Here is a 23,297-nt window from a genome sequence, read left to right on the forward strand (position 1 = left end):
AGATATCCATTCTTTATAATCAGTTCAGCAAAACTAACCAGGGTCATTCGAGTCCTCTATTATATGTAATAGTCAACATTCCTAGTCCCTCACCTCTTCAAAGAAGAGGGTTAAGAGAGAGACACATCCTCATATCTTCTTTGAATTCAAGCTTGGTTTTGTTCTATTTATTATCTTCTTGTAGTCGTTTTGCATGCTGTTTTGACTCTATTGCTTTCATTTTTACATATATGTATATATATACACACATATATATACATATATATATATATTCCCCTACTTTTCTGTTTTCATCATATTTGCTCTGTATTCTACAATAATATTCCATTATGTTCTCTGACTAAAATATTAATAGTGAACCTCATTTTTCAGATCATGCATGTGATGGCAGGTTGTCTTAAGGCTGTGGCAGGAAGCTTATCTTGGTTATGTGGGGGGAAATAATTCACTCTCCTTAGTAGTTTTATTAGGTCAGGAAAATGGAGCAACTGGAACTTTCTGTGGTAATAAAATTTTGTGAGAACAAAGCAAGACCCTATTGATGGGATAAGAGGCAATTAGATAGGGCAGTGGATAGAGGGTTGACCTGGAAGCAAAAAAACCTGAGTTCAAATCTGGCCCCAGATACTTGATAGCTGAGTGATTTTGGGCAAGTCACTTCCCAGCAGTCTGCCTCACCTGTAAAAAGGAGATCATAATAACACCTCCCTCCTGGGGCAGCTATGAAGATTAAATTTGTAAAGTGCTTAGCAAATCTTGAAGCACTGTAGGAATGCTAGCTATTCCTATTATTGGGAAAGCTGAAAACGTGTGGTATATGAATATAACTAAATGCCAAAATAATAACAAATAAGGAGAATTCAGAGAAACTGGGGAGATTCGTATAAATGGAAAGCAGAGGTAAGGAAGCAGAAATAGAAGGATAGTTAATACAATAATTTTCATAGCTGCCCCGGGAGGGAGGTGTTATTATGATCTCCTTTTTACAGGTGAGGCAGATTGCTGGGAAGTGACTTGCCCCAAATCACTCAGCTATCAAGTATCTGGGGCCAGATTTGAACTCAGGTTTTTTTGCTTCCAGGTCAACCCTCTATCCACTGCCCCATCTAATTGCCTCTTATCCCATCAATAGGGTCTTGCTTTGTCTAATAAGTAAAAACACTGGAGCTCTTAGAAGTGCAGAGACCTCTGTGACTTCTGAGAACTCATGTGGAAACTAGGAAGAGGTAATGGACACCTGTTGAGGACCATGCCTAAGTATGAAAGGACTGGTTAGTTCTCTGAAAGCTCCCACAGTTGTGAATCATAGTATCCTTGAAGGAATGATGAGGGACTTATGAAAAATGTCTACTCTGTCTACATTCCTACTTCTCCATTTGTCAGAAAGTTTGCCTCCATGACATCTCACAAGATTCAACACCTGCTATAGCATCTCACCTTTTACCATCCAGAGGGATAGGACAGAAAGACTTTGAAGTGCTATTTGCATTCCTCAGCATGCAGACTCAGATAACAGCCACTTCACAATATTGGACAAACTTAGTGACCATGGTGTGGGGGGAAAGTAATTGAGTTACCATAAAACAAAAAACAGAGAATTGTTAAGGACCATGCCTAAGTGTGAAGGGGCGGGTTGATTCTCTAAAAGCTCTCACAGCTGGGAATCATAACATACTTGAAGGAGTGGCAAATCAGCATTTACTGGTGCAGATGTTGCTTGGGAATTGGGAATAAAATAATTTGGAACCAAGAGGGAAGAGGCGAGAGGTCAGAGAATGCAACTGCCTCTCAGTCTCCTTGTATTGTTATCATCCTCTCACATGAAAGAATCTATTCTGTTGGTCAGAATTAGATCCTCAGCAGCCACTAGTAGGTGGATCCTGTAACATTCAGCAGTCTCTAGCAGGTCTGCACTTAACAAATGGCACCCAATGTGGGGCACAAGAAACACAAGAAACAAATAGCAGCGGTGCTTGAGAGCTGTTGGTGAGTAAGATCCTCCCAGAAGATTCCTTCAGTTACTTGTGGGGAAGGAAAGGGAGAAGAGACCTGATAAGGCTTTTTCAGTCAGGATAATTAAAATGGGCCAATACATCAAAGGGCTGAGCCAAGAAACTGATGAGAGACTTATGAAAAATGCCTGTTCTCACTACAATCCTACTTCTCCATTTGTCAGAAAGTTTGCCTCCATGACATCTCACAAGATTCAATACCTGCACACCCAGAGAAAGAACACTGGGAAATGAATATAAACTGCTTGCATTTTTGTTTTTCTTCTCGGGTTATTTATACCTTCTGAATTCAATTCTCCCTGTGCAACAAGAAAACTGTTCAGTTCTGCACACATATATTGTATCTAGGAAATACTGTAATTCATTCAACATGTAAAGGACTGCTTGGGGAAGGTGTGGAGGGAGAGAGGGGAAAAATCAGAACAGAAGTGAATGCAAGAGATAATGCTGTAAAAAATTACCCTGGCATGCGTTCTATCAATAAAAAGTTATTTTAAAAAAACACAATACTTTTGTTAAGAAAAAAAAAGCAAAAATAAACAAATAAAAAAAAAAGATTCAATACCTGCTATAACGTCTCATCCTGTAACCATCCTGAGGAAGAGGACAGAAAAGATTTTGACAATCCTGTTTGCTTCCTTAGCTTGTGGACTCAGATAACAGATACTGCTGCTACACAAACTTATTGACCATGCTGTTGTGGGGAAAATAATCATGTTCCCATAAAACAAAAAATGAGGAATTGTTGAGGACCATGCCTAAGTGTGAAGGGGCCAGTCAGTTCTCCAAAAATCCCCACAGCTGTGAATCATAACACCCTTGAAGGAGTTGCAAATCAGCTTTTATTGACACAGATGTTGCTTGTCGATTGGAAATGAAATAAATTGGAAGCAAGAGAAAAGAGGAGAGAGGTCAGAGAATGCAAATGCCTCTCAGTCTCCTTGTATCATTATCATTCTCTCACATGAAGGGATCTATTCTGTTGATCAGAATTAGCTCCCCAGCAGCCACTAGTAGGTGGCTCCTGTAACAAACACCAAAGTACAGAATGAGACATGCCTTCACAGGCATGGCCAATGTGTTGATTTGTTTTGCTTAACTGTGCTTTGTTGGGAAGAAAGTCTCAGATGGGGGAGGTAGGGTCAGGGAAGGAGTAACCTGGAATGATAGCACTTTTTTTAAGTAACAGTAAGGGAAAGACAGTGGGGCTGCTGAATGACATTCAGAATTATGATTAACAGAGTGATATTCTGCTAAATCTCAAATATCACCATTGAAACTGGAGTTTCTCATAAGAGCAAGAGGTTGATTTGCCCTTTCAAATTTAATAGATAATATCTATTCCAAGTAAATTTTTCAGATAAATTCTATTTCAGAATCATTGCAGAATTCACAAAATCTCCAAATTTCAGAGTTGGAAGAGAATTCAGCCACTCCCAAAGGAATTCCCACGACAACATGCCCAACAAGTCTGAAATCTTCAGCTTCTGTCAAAAGATTTCCAGTGAAGGGCAGCCCACCAACCACAACCAAAGACAACCCATTCCACTTTTGAATAGTTAAGATTCATAGGTCCTTAGATCTCAGATGGGGTGGTACCTCAGAAGGCATCAAGATCAACTCTGTCATTTATACAGGAGGAGGAAACTGAGGCCCCAGGAAGAAACGATTGATCTAAACTCCTAGGCAAGAAGTAGCTGAGGCAGGTTTGGAACTCAAATTCTCTTACTCCAAAGCCAGTACTCTTTCCACTGTACTGGATTGCTTGAAGAATCTTTTCATGCAACTTCCACTCATTTTTCCCACTTCTCTATCCTGGGTCAAACAGAAATATCTAGCACGTTTGTCTGTATGATTGGACATCCCTAATTCTTTCACCCAAAACTGAATACAACATGGTTCAAGACCCTTCATTGTTCTGGCTACTCTCCTGTGGATTCTCCACTAGTTGGGCACCCAGAACTGAATGGAACACTTCTAATGTGGTATGACCAGGGGCCAAGCACATCAGAATAATCATTCTTCATTCATAGAAGATCTGCCTTTTAATGCATCCTATGATTACAATAACTTTTTCTTCAGTTTACTGAAGAAGTCCTATTAGAAGCTTCCTGATCACATAGATGTAGTCTCAGATAACTCTCAAAAGTATCATGAAGTTTTGAAGATGATTATTGGCCTAGAATGGACTTTGTCACTTGTTCTAAAACCTGGCTCATTAAATTGAAAAAGATGCAGACCAGTTTGCCTCTAAGAGACAAGCTTTTCAGCCATAACAACTCACTCCTAGAGGAGTTGTAACTAGTGAGGAAATATCTCCATCATAGAAATCCTGGATCTTTGAAGTTCTAAGAGTATTTCTTTCTAAGGGAAACTCACCTTTGCTTCACATCCATATGTCACAGTGTTGAATGGTTGCAGAGTAAGTAAATAATCTAATTCAAAAGGGTAGTCTGAAGTAAGTGAGCTATAGACTATGTTTGATAAGGGACAGAGAGGGTGGAAAGTACATCCCAGGTTCTAGAGACAATTAGTGTAAAAGCAAATAGGAAGATGCAGTCAGTGTTCCTAGAATGGAGGATCCCCTGGAGGAATGGAAGAAGCTACTGAAATAAGAGAGATGATGTGGAACAGTGGGAAAGGGAAGTCAGTGGAGTAGTATTGAAGGTCAGGAAAAAAAGACCAGATGTAATGTGGCTGACATTTGGAAGCTATATGAGGTCCATTAACAATTATTCTCTGATCTAGACTATTCCATGTGTAAATTTAAATGGTTTAGATTGGATGTGATTCTTTCTTTTCTACTTCATTTTCGGTGAAACTCTATACTTCTTATTCAGAATCACAGAATTTCAGAACTACAATTTCAGACCACTTCTCTCCATGAACAGCAGATCCCAGGTTTCTTAAATGCAGAAGTTTCTCATTGTTACTTCTCGATTGAATTCAATTTTAAAAGTAGCTGTTAATCGCCTACTGTGTGCTGCTACAATGTTTGGTGCTAGGGATACAGAGAAAAAAAGGAAACAGCCCCTGCTCTCAAAGCACTTACATTCTGTATACAGATATAGAAATACAAAGTAAATTTAGTGGGATGTAGGGAGAGAGCAGTAACACTTGGGGAAGAGGTGGGGAGAATAAAGGTATTGCTTGAGAGATTGCTTGAGGGCCCTACAGGTGTTAAGGATTTCAGAAGATATAAATGAAGAGAGAGGATTCCAGGCATGGTGAACAGACTGTGCAAAGGCACAGAGATGGAACCTGGAATATTGTCTACCAGGAAAAGCAAAATAATGGTCCTGAAATCCTGGAGCTTTAGTCCTCAAGAAAAATCAGAAACATTTTTTTTCTTATTCACTAGGCAGTGTGGTATACAGTTAAAAAAAAAAATAGAGTACTGGGCTTGAAGTCAAAAAAGACCTGGATTCAAATCTTAGCTCCATACTTTCAAGATATGGAATAGCCTTGTGGGCAGATTATTAAACCTCAATTTATTCCTCTGTACAAGACTTGTGCAGGATCCCTACCTCACAGGGCATTTGTGAGGAGAATGCTCTGAAGACCTGAAGGAATTGTAAAATTGTGGCCATTATGAGTGATTTCCATCCCCCCTAAACTATTCTTCACCAATCCCATGATCGGGCTGTAAGTCCATAGCATGAAGGGAGTACTCCCTGCCTGCCAGGCTGTGACCTGGACATTGTGGGAGTTGAAGAGGAAGAAGACACAAATCTCACCTTTAGGAAGTTTCCAGTTTAATAGGACAGACATAGTACATATTGTGGAATGACTAAATAATATACGAGTGAAAATAGAACAACCTCAATTTGTTAATGGTGTTGTTTTCCAAATTTCTTTCTCCTTCAGGGAGCCTTTCTTAACTGTCTTTTCCAGTATTCCATGTCCTTTGACACCTTCCTTTTGGCTCTTTTATAGCCTTACTCAGCCTAATATTCCAAGTTTCTGGCCCCATTGGGTTCTGAAGCACCTAATGCCTAAAACTTGCTCAGCTCCAGGCCAGGCCCCAGTTCATGTACTAACATCCTGCAATCCAGCTGGGCTAACTTGGGGCCATTTAAACTCCCTACAGCAGCCTAATATTGTGGAGAAACCACTGGATTTGGGGTCAGAAAGTTGAAGGTTAAATCCCAGCCTAAAACTGTGTAACCTGAGAGAGTCATGGTGCCTCAATGCCTCCCTAAGACTTTTGGAAGCTAGAAATGGGTGAGGTCTGCATCAGGAGGAAGCTCCTGGTCCAAATATCAAAACTTTTATATATTCATACTGGTGTGGAGGTCAATTATCCTCTTTTCCATTTTTTTTTTTTTGTGTTATTAGAGCCACGTTTGTTCCTCTTCAAAAGGAAATTCAGTCAAAAGGTTTAAACTATCTCTGATGAGGGTAGCTGAGTGGTGCAGTGAATAGAGCACTAGCCTGGGAGTCAGGAGGATCCCAATTCAAATTTGGTCTCAAACACTTGCTACTTAATAGTTGTGTGACTCCAGGCAGGTCATTTAATCCCTATTGAGAGAGAGAGAGAGATAGAGAGAGAGAGCTGCTGAAAGATTTTTTCAAAAAGAAACACTCCTCCATGTCTGTGGCTCCCCATGTTTGAGCCCATGGTTAGATTGTAATACAAGGATTCCTGAGACCATGGCAAAATTGATTTTTTTTTTTCTGCTCTACCTTCCCTAACCTGTCCAACCTTGGCCCAAACACCAAGAATGAGTAATTACCTACTCTGTGTTAAAGTCAGAACTTGCTACCCCATCCCCTTTGCTCAAACCAGTGTCTCCTGTGTCCGTCTTAGAAGTGTCTCTACCACAGTGACCGAGAAGGGAGGTCCCTTGCTTGCGCAGTGCCTTCAGTCCATTTGCAACGGACCTGCGAACAGCTGAAGAAGAGAAGTAGAAAAGGAGGGGATCGAGGCCAGCATTGAGGGCACTGAACATCACAGCATACTTTCGCCACTTGGGGGGTGTGCCTTTAAAATATCCTACCACATGGGAGACGTTGTAAGGGCCGAAGCAGACCAGGAAATTGAGGAGAGTCACAATTGCTAAGCCCATAGCTCTACGTTGTCGCTGGGCCCCCACCTGTGGCTGGCCAACCATGAGACACACAAAGCGCCAGTAACAGAAGATGGTTACTGCCATGGGCAGCAGGAAGAGAACCAGAACCAGCTCCAGGCGGAACGGGAGAACCCATCTCAGCTGACTGGGAGTGAAATTATCATAGCATTCCGAGGCCGGCTGGCTACTATTCGTGTTATTTTCCGATCCTATGTACTCCACCACAATGACAATGCTGCAATGTCCAAAGGACAGGATCCAGGCCACCAAAGCGGCAGCTAGTCCGTATATAGGCTTCCGGGAGAGCTTGTACTGGACAGGAAAGGCCACCCCCAGGTAGCGCTCGATGCTGATGGCAGCCAGCAGCCATGTGCTGCAGTAGATGCTGCTGTAGAAGCCAAAACCGGTCAGGGCACAGACCTCCTTACTCAGGTGCCAGCGGAAGTCATTGGCAGCTTCAAAGATCTTGAAAGGTAGCAGCAAGAGCAGGAGAAGGTCTGCCAAAGTGAGACTGAGCAGGAGGATGTGAATCGGAGCAGGGTGAGGCTGCTTTACCCTTCGGACAAAGGCCCTGAGAGCCACGAGATTAGCAGGGAGGCCGATGAGAAAGATCATGGTATAGAAGGCAAGGAGCAAATAACTTTCTGTTGAATTTTCCATTCAGCTGGGGTGGAAAGGGACAAAATTAGGAGACACCCACTTAAACCTGGATCACCCAGTCTCCCATCCAGTCTCCCCTCCCAGGAATCTAGCTGTCAGCACTTGCCTGCTCACACCACCTGCCAGTGCCCCACAGAGTAATTATTGACTTTGCCTTGGGAGGGGTAGTGAGCTCTAGTTATTGCATTTGCTATCACATATCTCTGACTTCTAACAGGCGATCTCTCTTTGTCTTTCAGTCCTATCTGACAGTGCAGAAAGAAGCTCTTGTCATGTTCCACATCAAAAAATAAGAGTAGAGAACCAGGCCCCATTATGGAGAATTGGGTCACTTTCTGGGCTTGGATATGTGTTATGTAAAGCCAGAAATCCTGCAAGCAGCCTCTGGTTTTCTCCTGCAGATACTGCTTTGTTCCTTGGCTTCAGGCAGAGCTGTAACTACAAGAGGAAGACCTGGGCTTTGCCCCCAAAATGTATGGGGCACTGACAGCACTTGTAAGTCTTCACTATTCTAGAAACAACAGAATTTAACTCCTGGTTAATAAGAATTGGCAAGCTGAGCTGAACTGTTCTCCTCTCCTATTCTGTCCTAACTTCTCTCTTACTTAGGGGGAGTTTGTGCTACTTGCTCCAGATCTCCAGATTCCTAGTTCAGGTTCTGGCTCTAGAACATCTGTTCTCCTGGCCGATCTCTCTACCTTACATTCTGCTCTCTTTACAGAAAACAGATTTTCTTCCTCAGATCCCATTTCTATCTTAGCTTATCTCTGTATTTGTATGTTTGAGAGAAGCTGGTCCCAAGCTGGATAGGACTCGAGTGAGAAGGAGTAAAGGAGGTAGGAAAGGGTGAGTTAGCTAATCTAAATGTTCTCACTCTTCGGTTTGCCCTGTGACCTTTCATCAAAGGAGAGCACACAAGCTGTACCTGAGATAGGACAGTTTTTATTACTGCCTCTACTTCTAATTAAGAACCACTTAGGCTTTTTGGTGTCCAAACTAGCTGCTCAGTCCAACATCACCTTTGATCTCTCCCCTTTTATGGATTTCTTCCAGTTACTTCTGCAGGTCTGCTCCCTACTTCCACAGACTTTCCCCCTACATTGTCCCCCATCTCCATGCCTCATCCCCATATCCCATCTTTAGCAGAGTCCCCCGACATGACCACATCTTCAGCTATGATCCCAGCATCCCATTTCCAAGAGCACAAGTCATAGGAACCCGATTGCCTTGCCTTATCTTGTTGCCAGATGATGGCTTCTGGAATCAGCCTCAAGTGGGAGCCTTCCGTCTTCTAGGTCAAGACACAGAATTTTGAGAGCTGCTACCATCAATTTCATGCAGGAAGGAAAAAAGCAGGAAACCCAGCTGGCTGAGGCTTTTTATACCACGACTAATCACATGGTCAGAGAGAGGAAGATCAGTAGTAGAGCTATCTCCTCTAAGAACCCAAACCATGTTCTCCTACTTCTAGCCTCAATTCTCACAACAATCCTGTGAGGTAGAAGTTATTATCCTCATTTTACGGATGATAAGACTGAGATTAGCAAAGGTTAAATGATTTGTACAGGATCACACACATTCAAGAAAGAATTTGAACTCAATTCAAGTCTAATGTTCTCTCATGCTGATTGAATGATAGCTCCTTCAAGTGTTTGCCACTGGGAAAAATTCTCAAAGACTTTGGAAAAAATGCTCCTCTTCTCTCTTAGAACATTTTCTAAAAATGTCCTGCATGCATGTTTTATTATCCTCTTAGAAGTGTAGCTCTCAAGGAAGGGATTTTTGACCAAATGAGAGTTAGAGAACATTATGAAATGCAAAATGGTTAATTTTGATTGCATTAAATTTAAAATGTTTTGCACAAATAAAACCAATGCAACCAAGATTAGAAGAAAAGCAGAAAGATAGAAAATAATTTTTACAGGCAGTCTTTCTGATAAAGGCTTCATATCTCAAATATGTAGAGAACTGAGTCAAATTTATAAGAATGAAAGTCATTCCCCAGTTGATAAATGGTCAAGGGATATGAACAAGCAGTTTTCAGGTGAAAAAAAAATTAAAGCCATCTATAGTCATTTGAAAAAATACTCTAAATCACTATTGATTAGAGAAGTGCAAATTAAACTCAGAAGTTACTACTCAAACCTATCAATTTGGCTAAGATGACAGGAAAAAAATGATAAATGTTGTAGAAGATGTGGAGAAATTAGGATACTGATGCATTGTTAGTATAATTGTGAACTGGTCCATTCATTCTGAAGAACAATTTGGAACTATGCCCAAAAGGCAATCAAACTGAGGATATTCTTTTATCCAATAGTGCCACTACAAGAGTTGTATCTCAGATGATTTTTTTTAAAAAGGCGAAAAGGACTTACGTGTACAAAAATAATCACAGCACCTCTTTATTGGGGCAAAGAATTGGAAAATGAGAAAGTGCTCATCAATTGGGAAGTGAATGAACAAGTCATCATATATGAATATAATGGAATGCTATTTATTATACTGTAAGAAATGATGAGCAGATGGATTTCAAAAATCTGGAAAGACTTACATGAACTGATGTCAAGTGAGTGAGCAGAACCAGAAGAATATTATACATAGTAACAGCAACATTTTGCAATAATCAACTATGATTGATTTTGCTCTTCACAGATGTACAATGATCCAAGACAATTTCAAAAGACTAATGGCAGAAAATGCTATCCACATGGAGAGAAAGAAGTATGAATGTTCATTTAAGCACTATTTTCATTTTATTTTATTGGGGATTTTTTTGTGGCTTTTCCCTTTTATGTTTCTTTTCACAACATGACTAATGTGAATATATATTCCCATGATTACACATGAATAACCTATATCAAATTGCTTGCCATCTTGAGGAAAGGAGATGGGAAGGAGAAAGGAAAAAATTGAAACTCAAAATCATTTAAAAATGAATGTTAAATGCTATTTTTACATGTAATTAGAAAAAATTTATATGATTTTTAAAAAGAAGAAATTAAAATTTGAGCTGAAACTTTAAGGAAACTAGGAAAGCCATGAGGTAGAGTTAAAGAGAGGACACATTTCAGGAAAATGCTGGGAGTCAGGAAATGGAGTATAATGTTTGAAAAACAAAAAGGAGGCCAATGTTGCTTGAACCTTAAAGCAAATTAAAGGAGGTCAGTTATAATAAAGATAGAAAGGGAATAACTAATGAAGGCCTTTAAAAACCAAATGCAGAATTTAATATTTGATCCAGGAAGTAAGAGGGAACCAATGAAATTTATTGAATAGAGGATGACATGATCAAACTCATGATAGGAAGAGCATTTTGGGAGCTGAGTGGAAGATTTACTTAAAGGAAAAGATTCTTGAGGTAGAATGAGGTCCTGAACTAGGTTGGCAACTGGGTTAATGAAAATCTAAAGCATATGTATTCATTCATCCTCCATTAAGCAGACATTAATGATGCCCCAACATCATTTGAGTGAGGATATTCATATCCTTGAGAAGTTATCCCCAATGGCAGACCAATTCTTATTCCTATGGCCACACCTTCTACCCTTCCATGATTTTGTGTAGAATACATTCTCACCATCTATGCAGGTTACAGCTTCTTATGGCTAAATAAATAATCTTTGAGAACTTTAAAAAAAAAAAAAAAAAGCTTGTTTTCCTCTCCTTTCCCTTCTTTCCTGTCCTTAGGCTTTATTTTCTTCTCACACGTGATTACAATCTACATATATATGTATATATGTATACTTTTGTGAGTATATCTATATGTATGTATGTATACTTTCCATTATGACATCCTTTCTGAGATTTGTAGGAGCAGTTTATGCCTAATCACCCTAAAAATTCTTGAAAGTTATGGAATCATAGATTTTTAGCACTCAACTTTGGAGGTCATGTAAGATTCCATGGAACAAATAACAATCTGTGGCCCAAGGAGTCTCAGACTCTGATCTCGCTTGGACTGGGTTTGATCTCAGTAGCTGAACTAAAAGTTTATTCTTTTTTTTTTTTTCATTATGTTCCCCACATAGCATTTGCTCTGAGAAATCTCTGACTAGTTCACGTCTTTAGTTTTCTAAATGTGGATAACAGGATTTCCAGCTTCTGAATAAGCATTCAAGGTAACAAATGCATAGCAAGTAGAGGATAACCTTTATTTCACTCCACCAAAAATAATTATTTAAGGAAAAAAAGGCAAAAGTTTACAGAAACCTACAAATGGATAAAAAATATATATGTGAAGCACATAGAGTAGTTTATAAGCAATAAATGCAATTATCTTCCCTTTATGGTAGGTCTCAACTTTTCCACCAAGGCCCTAGAAACCTTCAAGGAAACCAAAAGTGGAATTAAACATGAGGTTGCCAGTAGGACAGCAGCCAGAGTCCTAAAAAGTTTCTCCCAGACTCGTAGTGCCACCCTGTGGTTTCAACTTCCCCAGAAGGCAAACATATTTTGCGATTGTTGGACAAGCATACCTGAACTATCTAAATAACTAATAGTGGGGAAGTAAAGTATAAGTCTTCTGCTCCACCATGTTTAGCCTCTTATTAATCCTTCAGCTATGAAGCCAGTGGACAATCTTCTTGTTCTAAGAGGCATTCTAATTAGTAACAATTTTATCTTTCTCTAAAAGACTAGATTCCCAAAATCTCAAACTTAGGGTTACTCAAGAGATAATCTCCCAGGCTGATGGTGTCCAAGAAACCTCCCTTTTATGACTAAAAGACCAGATGATGAGACTACTATTACTAGGAAATAAAAATCCCACTTCCTCCATAGAAGAGAAGGGTGTCCATGAACACCCTAAAGAACATGTAGTGATTAATGCTTCTACCCCAGAGCAGCCATTTATGGGTGCTAGGGTGGTCCCCTTTCCCAGGATATAGATCCACTTTTGGCTCTGCTGCTATCTCAGGACCTTGAAGGTAAGGGGAAAAGGAACCCCAAAAGGGCCGATCAGTTCTGTTGACTTACTTTTGTAATACCCCAATCAACAAGTATTTATTAATGTTTAGCATAATGCCTTGTATATGTTAATGTTTACTGAATTAATGAAATATATTCTAGTCAGTAGGGATACAAAGGAAAAAATTTCACTGCCCTCAAAAAGCTTACATTTTACTGAGGGAACAGCATAAATACACATATAAGTAAACTGCAAGATACAGACAGGGTAATTTATTTGGATGAGGTGAGCACTAGTAGCTGGATGGAGCAGGGCAGGGGTGTGAACAGGACAAATCTTGAACTGATCACGGAAAGCACCTAAGGATTCTAAGAGGTGGAAGTAAGGAGGAAGAGCATCTAAAGACTCGGAGATAAGACATGTATGAGTTTAATAGGAGTGTACTAGCAAATGTTGAACAACCAATTCTGCACAAATTCAGGAAACTTACCCAAAAATGTTTACTTTACATTACTAACATTTTATCAATTGTGTCCTTAAATCTAGACAATTACTAAAGTCATAAATCAAGCCAAAATTTGTAGCAGGTATATAAATGTGAATATTAGAAAATTTAAATATCTTTTTTGAGTCAATACAAACTGATTCTGGTATAGCGCTGCATGTGAGTAATGCAAGAAAGTCAGTTTATCTGGACCATAGAATGAATGGAAAATATATAGTGAGATTAAAAAACGGGGTTAAAGGCAAAATTGTGCAGGATTTAAAATGCCAAACAGAAGAATTTGTATTTGACCCTACAGGCCATTGAGAGTCACCAAAGTTTATTTGAATAGAGTAATGCTGTAGGAATACTAATTTGGTAGATTATGGGACAACAAAAGTCCTAGCCAGCTCATTCATTTTGGGGGCAGACACAATCACTAAAATCATCCTCCAGAAGGTGCTGAAAGATCCCTACAAAATAACCAATTCTCCTTGGAATAGTTCCAGTCATTGTGACTCATTTGGGAGTCTTGTTCTCATCAAGTTGTCAAAGTCTCCTATGGGAAGAAGCATGGCCATCAAAGAGTCTAAGCAAACAAATTAACTGTCTAATCCCAATCAGATTGATTTGGGACTGGCCTTTGACCTCACAGTAATCATGAGAAATAGTAATAATTAGGAACTCCAATAATGTTTGGGAGAAATGAAATGAGGTTTGGTTTGGTTTTTATAATAAAATCAAAATTCTAGAGGACAAAAAAAAAGTGGAATTAAAAACATCCATGAAGACAATATAACCCATAGCATAGGATCTGACATGACATTTTAGTAGCTACCAAAGTTTCTAAGCTCTTACCAATGTATTATCAAGATATATAAACTCTTCACCATGACACTAAAAACTTCTAAACATAAAATATTTACTTAATGATAAGGTAAAAGCAAAAATAATCACAAAGTGTAGTCATTAGGAAGCAAAAGCAAGAGTTATTAAATATCACAGTTATTCAACAAAATAAAAGTTGGAATAATCAAAACATTACAATTCATCCCTTTACACACATATAAATGGAAGGAGATGGCACATACTTAAGACACACACTTAAACAGTAAGTACATGAGTCATGAGAAAATCCATATTCCAGGGACAACACAGAAGTCTGAACTATAAGTCTTGATATTGTTGATCTTTCAGGAACAATCTACACCACACAAAGGCACTGATCTACTAATTGCTCCCATTTTTGTCTTCACTGCAATTCCACTGGACAAAGCTGCCTGTCTTCTGCTTTGAAACTGATAAACGTGTTTAGCTCGCAGCCATCGTTAATAGGGTTCTGAGAAAGTGGTAATATTTTGGTAAAGAAAAAAATTAATTTATTCAGTGACAAGTAGTTCCCTTAAACTAAAGTATTACAAAATTTCTCAGATCTACAAATAGTAGGAGATTTTGCTATGTGAGGCAAGTAGTGGCACAGCAGATAGAGCACTGAGCCTGATTTCAAATCCAGCCTCAGACAACTGTGTGACTCTGAGAAAATCATTTAATCCTGTTAGCCTCAGTTGCTTCATCTGTAAAATGAGCTGGAGGATGAAATGACAAACTACATTAGTATCTTTGCCAAGAAAATCCCAAATGGGGTCATAAAGAACAGAACACAACCAAAAATGACAACCACCATTGCTTTGTTCAGTCAGCTCACAGCCAAATTTTTTGCAGCAAAGTCAATGGAAAACCTATCTTTGCTTCTTTCTTCCCCTCAGAGTTGACAATAGAGATCAGGGAAACATTCCTGGGAAGCTTATTCTCTCTCGGGTTATTTGTTGTTGGCACTAAAAAGTCAAAGAAGCTCATTCAGGAATAGGATTCATTTCTCTTCTAATTCACAGTAAGAACTTTATAGCCTTCTCCAGCCTCTATTCCAAAGAGAAGGGTCTCAGAAAAAACAGCTGCAAAGTCTTCCTGTCATTTCAGACCTGAAAGATTCTAGATCTAGATACAAACAGTTTTTCTCATAGATTTCTATGCCATCTTTTTATTTATTTTTAAAATTTAACAAAAATCTAAATTCTCTCCCTCCCACTTCCCCCACCCAATCCCTCATTTTAAAATGAAGGGAGAAAAATACCTTCTAACAGTATGCATAATTAAGCAAAATAAATTCTAGTATTACCCATTTCCAAAAGTCAGATTTCAATCTGCACCCAAAGTCACCATCTCTCAATCAGGAGATGGACATACTTCATCATTAATCCTCTGGAATCATGGTTGGTCAAACTTCTAAAGTTGTCTATACAGTGTCCTTTTTGCTGTGCAAATTTAGGGCAGAATTTGGCTTCATTGTACCCAGAAATAGGAGTATGGGTCAGAATGTTTTATTGATACAGTCAAGCACAGAATTGGAAGTGACAGACAAATGCTATCAATTCTGTCAGGGAGAAAGTTACATGAGGCCTCTCTCACTACCATCTTGCTTTGGGACAGCATGTGGGTCAGAAGCCAGGATCCAAAGTAGAATACTGGATTTCTAACAGAAGATCCACAATAGTAGTGGGGTGATGTGATCAAAGAACATGGACCAATAGCAAAAAGAGAGGATGGCTAATGATTGAGGAGGCCTACTCAGGATAAAGAAAATAGAATTATAACTGTGCCACATAAGCATGCTTGTGAGAGGATTTCAAAAGTGGGTTTTTGCCAGAGCTAAGGGCAGTTATACCTTAGGAGTAGCAGCATTGTGTAGCAAGAGCCAGGAATGGGAGAGTAGGATCAAAGATTCCTCTGGCTATTCATTGTAATTCTATAAATCATTCTCCTGGTTCTACTCACCTCATTCTTAATCTGTTCAGACAAAACTTCTCAGGTTTATCTGAAATTGTCTTTTCATAATTTCTTATGGCATGATAGTATTCTATTACATTCATTTGCTTTAATTTGTTTAGCTATTCCCCAGTTGATGGGTAATCCTTTAATTTCTAGTTAATTTTGTAGTTTTGTAGTTTTTTGTAGTTTGTAGTTCACTACAAAAAGAGTATAATTTTTTTTTTTTACATATGGATCCATTTCTTCTTCCTTTGATCTCATTGGACAGTAGAACAGTGAGTCCTAAAGTGTCTATAATCTAGTAACTTTTGAGGCATCATTCTAAATTGTTTCCATAATGGCTATCCCAATTCACAGTTTCAATAATACTTCATTAATATGCTTATTTTCCCACAGTCCTTCCAATACCTGTCATTTGTGCTAGCAAAGAATTGGAAAATGAGTAGAAGCCCATCAATTGGGGAATGGCTGAATAATCTATGGTATATGAAGTATAGAATATTATGTTCTATAAAAAAAGATGAACAAGCTGATTTTAGAAAGGCCTGGAATGATTTACATGAACTGATGCTTAACAAGCAGAACCAAGAATACATTGTACATAGTAACAACAAGAATCATCAAATATCAAAGATTTGGTTCTTCTTAGTGATTCAGTGATCCAAGGATAGAAGATACCATCTGCATCCAGAGAAAGAGCCATGGAGATTGAATGTAAATCAGCACATGTCATGTTCACTTCTTTTTTCTGTGTTTTTTTTCTCTCCCTCGGTTTTTCTCTTTTGTTTTTATTTTTCTCTCCCAAAATGATTCATAAAGAAATATGTATTAAAACAAACAAATAAACAAAAGGGGGGAACAAAAGAAATTTGCGTTTCTTTAATTAGTAATGATTTCAAGCATTTTTTCATATGACTACTGAAAACTTGAATTTCTTCTTTGGAAAAGTACCTGTTCATAGCCTTTGATTATTTATGAACTGATGGATAATTCTCATAAATTTGAATATATTCATATAGATATAAAGGAGATCTTTATCAGAGAAACTTATTGCACAAATTTTTCCCCCTTACCTTCTTCCCTTCTAATTTTACTTCCATGTAGTTTTTGTTTATACAAAAAATTAAAATTTTATATAGAAAAATTGTTTATTTTATCTTCTTTGACCCTCTATCCTTTGTTTAATCATATTCATAGATCTAAAAGGTGATTTCTTCCTTGTTTCTCTAATTTATGATAGCACTCTTTGTGTAATACTATCACTTCCTCAAACTAAATTTTTTGCACTTTCTCATTTATAAACTTCAAAACTCTAAAGTAGTCACATGTCAGGGATCTCATGAGCCACAATGCCCTGATAGCCATCATTGTTTGACTCTCAAGCAGTTCTATCTGAGGAATATTTCTCTAGCTTGTCCTCAGAATAGTCTGTTTCTCATCAATATTTTTGTGAAGACAGTTTCATCACAAGTTGATTATTTCAATTCTCTTTATGAAAATATTTTTGTCCCTCTTAGAAACAAAATTGTTGATATGTAAAAAAAATTTATATGTAATATCTTACAGCCAAAATCAAAAGCTTAGAAAAGTATAAAAAATAAGATATCTAATATCAAACCTGGAAAATAGATTGAGGAAAGATAATATAAGAATAATCAATCTTCCTAAAAACCATGATCAAATTAAAAAGCCTGATCATAATATTTTAAGAAAAGTGCCCAGATCTATAAAAACTAGAGATCAAAGCTAAAAATAGAAAGAATCCACTAATCTCTCCTGAAAGAAACACCAAATTGAAAACATCTAGGAATATGATAGCTAGATCAGTTCAATTCAATTCAATTGATACAATTTAATTCAGTGTAAGGGAATAGTAAGGAGCTGATATAATCTTTATTGTGGTGTGATACTTTACAATAGAAGAAACCCACCTTATGGTTTGGAGCTTGCTCAAATACTCTATAGATGGCTCCAATCTGCTGATCACATGATTAGAGAAGAGTCTTTTTAATTGTGCATCCAAACTTAGGAAAAACCAAAGGCCAGAGGATGGTCCTGGCTGGCTAGTATCTTCTGAAAAAACTGCTATATTCGAGGGAAATTAGCACATAAAAAGCAGAAAGAAAGGTAGTAATGGTCCCTACTTGGGGGCAAGACTGCTAGGGAGGAGATAAAAGAAATCCTGAGAAAGAAATGGTGGTTCTGGTCTGGGACTCACCAATTGGAGAAGAATGCCCCAGGGCAGGGTCAATCCAGACTGCTGATTAGGAGGTAGAAAATTCTACAGAGTGAGAAGTAGTGTAAGAAACAGCAATGGAGATTTATTTGCCTACTGACCGTGCCATATTTGGAACAGAATTTGTAGAAATTGCACTGAGTTTGCACTCATTCTCCCCAGAGTCTGAATTAAGATAAGGGAAAGTGTGCCCAAGATGTTGGGGAGAAATGTTCATAAATTCAGTGTCCATCCTATCTTTGAAATAAATATCTAATTTATATTAATTGGCTAAATGGAACTGAGGGCTAATAGCTGATGGTTAAGGGGAGGAACAGGCTTCCTACTGAGATGGCTGCTTAAACAGGAGGCAGGCTGTTTAGCTCTCCCACACCAATGTCAGCAAAATCTGGATATTCACACCAGACTGAATAGTAATTAATTCAATGGCCATAAGTTACTTCTGCCATCACAGAACAACACAAAAAGTCAGCCACAAGTACGTGGCTAATATCCAGAGGGGGCATCTTAGAAAGGTGAACACTAGCATTACCTAGAGGCAAGATGTAAGGCAGCAAGAGATATCTCATTGGCTGCCATGAATCTCTCTTGAGTGTCCAGAAAGCCCCACAATAGGAACTTTGGAGGTTCTGGGGCAAGGCAGTAGGCATCAGGTAGAGAGCATCATAGTGTCACAAAGTTCAAGCTTTTAGGAAGCTGGTGATACAGTGGATGGAGTACTGGGCCTGGAGTCAGGAAGGCCCGAGTTCAAGTGTGACTTGAGAAATTTACTTGATGTGTGATCTTGAGTTATAGCTCCTAGGAAGAATGTAGCAATTTCTGACAAATCCTAAGGTTACCTGGCTTTGGAAGTGCAGCAAACAGTGCTGACTGTCGGAGTACAATCTGTTGGTCAGTAAGCCATAGAATTCAATGATGGCTGCTGCTCCACCTCTATTCAATACTCTTTAAGAAGCCATAGAATTTAACAACAGGTACAAGCACTCTTCAGTTGTACCTCTAAGCCATAAAATATGCTAATTTTTGTGAGTTGAACCTGATTTTTATTTCTCTTTTCTATAAAATTGTCTTCTTGCTTTTGACTCTGTGAAAAATTTCCTTGGAACTTAGCCCTCTGTCAAGCAGCTGTAATAAATATTTTAATACTTATTTGGAGTCAAATTGAGTTTGTGAATTCTTTCACCATACCTGGGGACCCTAATATTGTTGGAGTGTCTTCTGTCTCAATAACTTTAAACAATTACACATTTTCTGTAAAATGGGGATAATGTTACTCTCATTTATGGAATTGCTACCTGTGTAAATTCCAGTAGAATGCAAATTACTTAAGGTCAGAGACTTCTTCCATTTTATCTTTGTATTTGTACATAGCCACTCTATGCTGGCACCAACAGCTATGTCTGGCATTTCATTCATAATAAATTATTACTGATGAAGTAATGATTTTGGAATCGTTCTCCTACAGCAATTATGGCAACACGACCCTTTCAGGTTCTAAGAGTTCAGAAGTGTTTTCTCTACTGCTTGAGCCCCCATTCCAGTTTGTGCTCCTACAGTATTTTTTATTTTACTTTTTATTTTGAACCTTATTAGACACACAAAAAAGCATTTCTTTACACAAAACAGAATTAAAAAGAAAATTCTATATGGAACTATGAATTTCCATTTCTTATTTTTTTTAAGTAGATATAAATTCTACCTGTTACTTTCAAAAGTATCCTGCTTATTTGTGCTTCCTTCTGAAGTCCTTTTGGTTGTCTTCGATGCATTTCATTTATTTATTTATTTATTTTGCTGAGGAGTCACACAGCTAGAAGTGTTAAGTGTCTGAGATCCAGATTTGCCAGAGTACTCTGAATCTCTGTCATTTCTTACAGCTAAATACTATTTCATTATATGCATAAACCACAACTTGTCAAGTTATTATCTAATTGAGACACTTGTATTATTTTCAGTTCTTATCTACAAGAAATGTGACAATTTTTTTTTGTATGTGTAACAGTTACACAGACCAACCACTCATATATAGGTCAAACTTCAGTCCACTACTTGACTTGGTAACATATTCATTCTCATTATGCTGAGCTCAAGATAATCCAAGAATAACTTCATATGTTTCTTCATTAATTATTCAATGATAACCTTTTTATCAACAATAAACCAATTACATTGGAGGTTTTAGCACAGTCTAATCAATGTTGTTTATTTAATAAGCTAGAGAAATTACTTTTCCCATAAGCAATTGCTCATTATCTCTATATAGCAAAACCTCTAATCTCCTAGGATTAAATAAATATTGAAGTTACTGGCTACTCAATTCATTAATGATGCAATCATTAATAAGGAAATCTAAAATTATGTTTTAGCTGTGAGAATAAGTCAGTCAGTTACCTCTAGCGTTCATTGTATCTTGATTTCCCATTTAACCCTAATAACAACACTGATTAGTATCCCCATTTTACAGATAAGGAAACTAAGGCTAATAAAAGTTATAACGTTTTCAGGGTCACAAAGCAAAAGTCTAAAGTAGGATTTGAAACCAGGTTTATTTGATTTTTTACTCTTAGTCAAAAACTCTATCCACTGAGCCACCTAGCTGAGAATGTTTTATAAGAATTCTCCATATGAGATAAATCAATATAGTTTCATCAAGAAATAAGATTTCTTATCTACACCATTTAGATAGAAGAAGAAGCCAAAAGAGAAGAGCCAAAACAAAGAAAGAAATTTACAGACCAATCTCCCTAATGGATACTGATGCAAAATTTTTAAATAAAATATTAGCAAAGAGATTATAACAACTTCTCAGCAAAATAATATACTACAACCAACTGGGATTTATACCAGGGATGCAGGGCTGGTTCAATATAAGAAAAACTATTGGTATAATTGACCATATCAACAACAAAACTAACAGAAATCATACAATAATCTCAATAGATGCAGAAAAAGCTTTTGACAAAATACAGTGTCAATTCCAATTAAAAACACTAGAAAGAACAGGAATAAATCATGTTTTCCTTAAAATGATAAGCATCATCTCTCTGAAACCACCAGGTAGCATTATTTGTAATGGGAAGTGTAATGTCCGAGTTAGCTTTCTGGAGATTCTCCGGAAGGGCCTTGGTCACTGACAGTCTGCCAGTCACAACCATCTCCCCCACTTAGTGCAGGAGGCAGGAGAGCCACCAGGAGGATGGTCAAAGATAGAATGTCTATCTTCCAGTCTTTTTTATCCCTTATATAACTTATTGTAATTACATCATTATAGCATACTGATTATGTGTGAACTAGAGAACCATTACATCACCCATACTAAGTACTAAGTATATATGTGAACCAGAGAATCATTATCTCATCAGTTCCACTGAGTTAACACCTCGTTTCAAGCATACTTCTCCAGAGTTTCAGTGTTCTACAGGGGAGAAGCTAGATGCATTTCCAGTAAGATCAGGAGTGAAACATGGATATCCATTATCACTACTATTATTCAATATTGTACTAGAAATGTTGATTTCAGCAATAAGAAAAGAAAAAGAAATCAAAGGAATTAAGAGTAAGCAATGAGGGAGTAGGCAATGAGGAGATAAAACGATCACATTTTGCAGATGATGGTATACTTAGAAAACCTAGAGAATCATCCAAAAATCTACTTGAAACAATTAACAGCTTTAGCAAAATTGCAGGATATAAAATAAACCAACACAAATCATCAGAATTTCTATATATTACTAATGAAGCACAGCAGCAAGAAATAGAAATTCTATTTAAAATAACTGCACACAAAATAAAATATTTGGTTGTCTACCTACCAATACCAACCAAGGAATATGAACACAATTATAAAGCACTTCACACGAAAGTCAGATCTAAACAAATGGAAACATATCAATTGCTCATAGACTGAGCTAAATAAAAATGACAATTCTATCTAAATTAGTCTACTTGTTCAGTGCCATACCAAACTGTCAAAGATTATTTTATAAAGCTAGAAAAAATAATAACAAAATTCATCTGTAAGAACAAAAGGTCAAGAATATCAAGAGAATTAATGAAAAAAAATAGCAGTATCAGACCTAAAGCACTAAAGCAGCAGTCATCAAAACCATATGATACTGGCTAAGAAAGTGATGCCTCAGTGGAATAGGTTAGATACCTACGCCACAGTAATCAATAACTATGGTAATCTAGTGTTTGATAAGCCCCCAAACTCCAGATTCTGGGATAAGAACTTCGTAATTCACAAAAATTGCTGGGAAAACTGGAAAATAATGTTAGAAACTTGGCATAGACCTACAACTCACATCCCATACCAAAATAAGGTACCTAATTTAAGCATAAAGGATGATACTGTAAGCAAATGAGGAGAGCAAGGGATAGTTTACCTATCACATCTTTGGAGAAGGGAGGAATTTATGGCCAAAAAAGAACTAGAGAACATAATGAAATGCAAAGTGGACAACTTTGATTACATTAAATTTTAAAGTTTTTTCACAAATATAAACAATATAATCAATATTAGAAAGGAAGCAGAAATCTGGGGAGGAAATTTTATAGCCAGTGTTTCTGATAAAAGCCTCATTTCTAAAATATACAAATAACCGAGTCAAATTTATAAAAATACAAGTCATTTCTCAATTGATAAATGGTCAAAGAATGTGAATAGACAAGTTTGAGATAAAGAAATTAAAGTCATAGTCATGTGAAAAATACTCTAAGTCACTATTGAGTAGAGATATGCAAATTAAAACAACTGAGAGACCACCTCATACTTCTCAAATTAGCTAAGATGACAGAAAAAGAATGACTGTTGAATAATGCATTGTTGCATTGTGTCAGTGGAGTTGTAAAATGATCCAACCATTCTGGAGAGCATTTGGAGCTATACTCAAAGGGCTATAAAACTGTACATACCTTGTGATCCAGCAGTGCCACTACTGGGTCTCTATTTCAAAGAAATCACAACAAAGGAAATGTGCAAAAATTGTTCTAAACAGGGGCAGCTAGGTAGTGCAGTGGATAGAGCACTAGCCTTGAAATCAGGAGGACATGAGTTCAAATGTGATTTCAGACACTTAACGTTTCCTAGCTGGGTGAC

General features: G+C 37.6%; 1 protein-coding gene across 1 annotated transcript; it reads right to left on the reverse strand.

The window, feature by feature from the left end:
• Window positions 1–5,750: 5,750 nt before the first annotated feature.
• On the reverse strand, window positions 5,751–7,908 carry LOC127558187 (free fatty acid receptor 2-like). The gene has a single exon (XM_051991414.1). The coding sequence runs from the start codon at window positions 7,742–7,744 to the stop codon at window positions 6,749–6,751; it is 996 nt and encodes a 331-aa protein (XP_051847374.1). The 5' UTR covers window positions 7,745–7,908; the 3' UTR covers window positions 5,751–6,748.
• Window positions 7,909–23,297: the final 15,389 nt, after the last annotated feature.

Source organism: Antechinus flavipes, chromosome 3 (genome assembly GCF_016432865.1).
Source record: "Antechinus flavipes isolate AdamAnt ecotype Samford, QLD, Australia chromosome 3, AdamAnt_v2, whole genome shotgun sequence".
Taxonomy (NCBI): domain Eukaryota; kingdom Metazoa; phylum Chordata; class Mammalia; order Dasyuromorphia; family Dasyuridae; genus Antechinus; species Antechinus flavipes.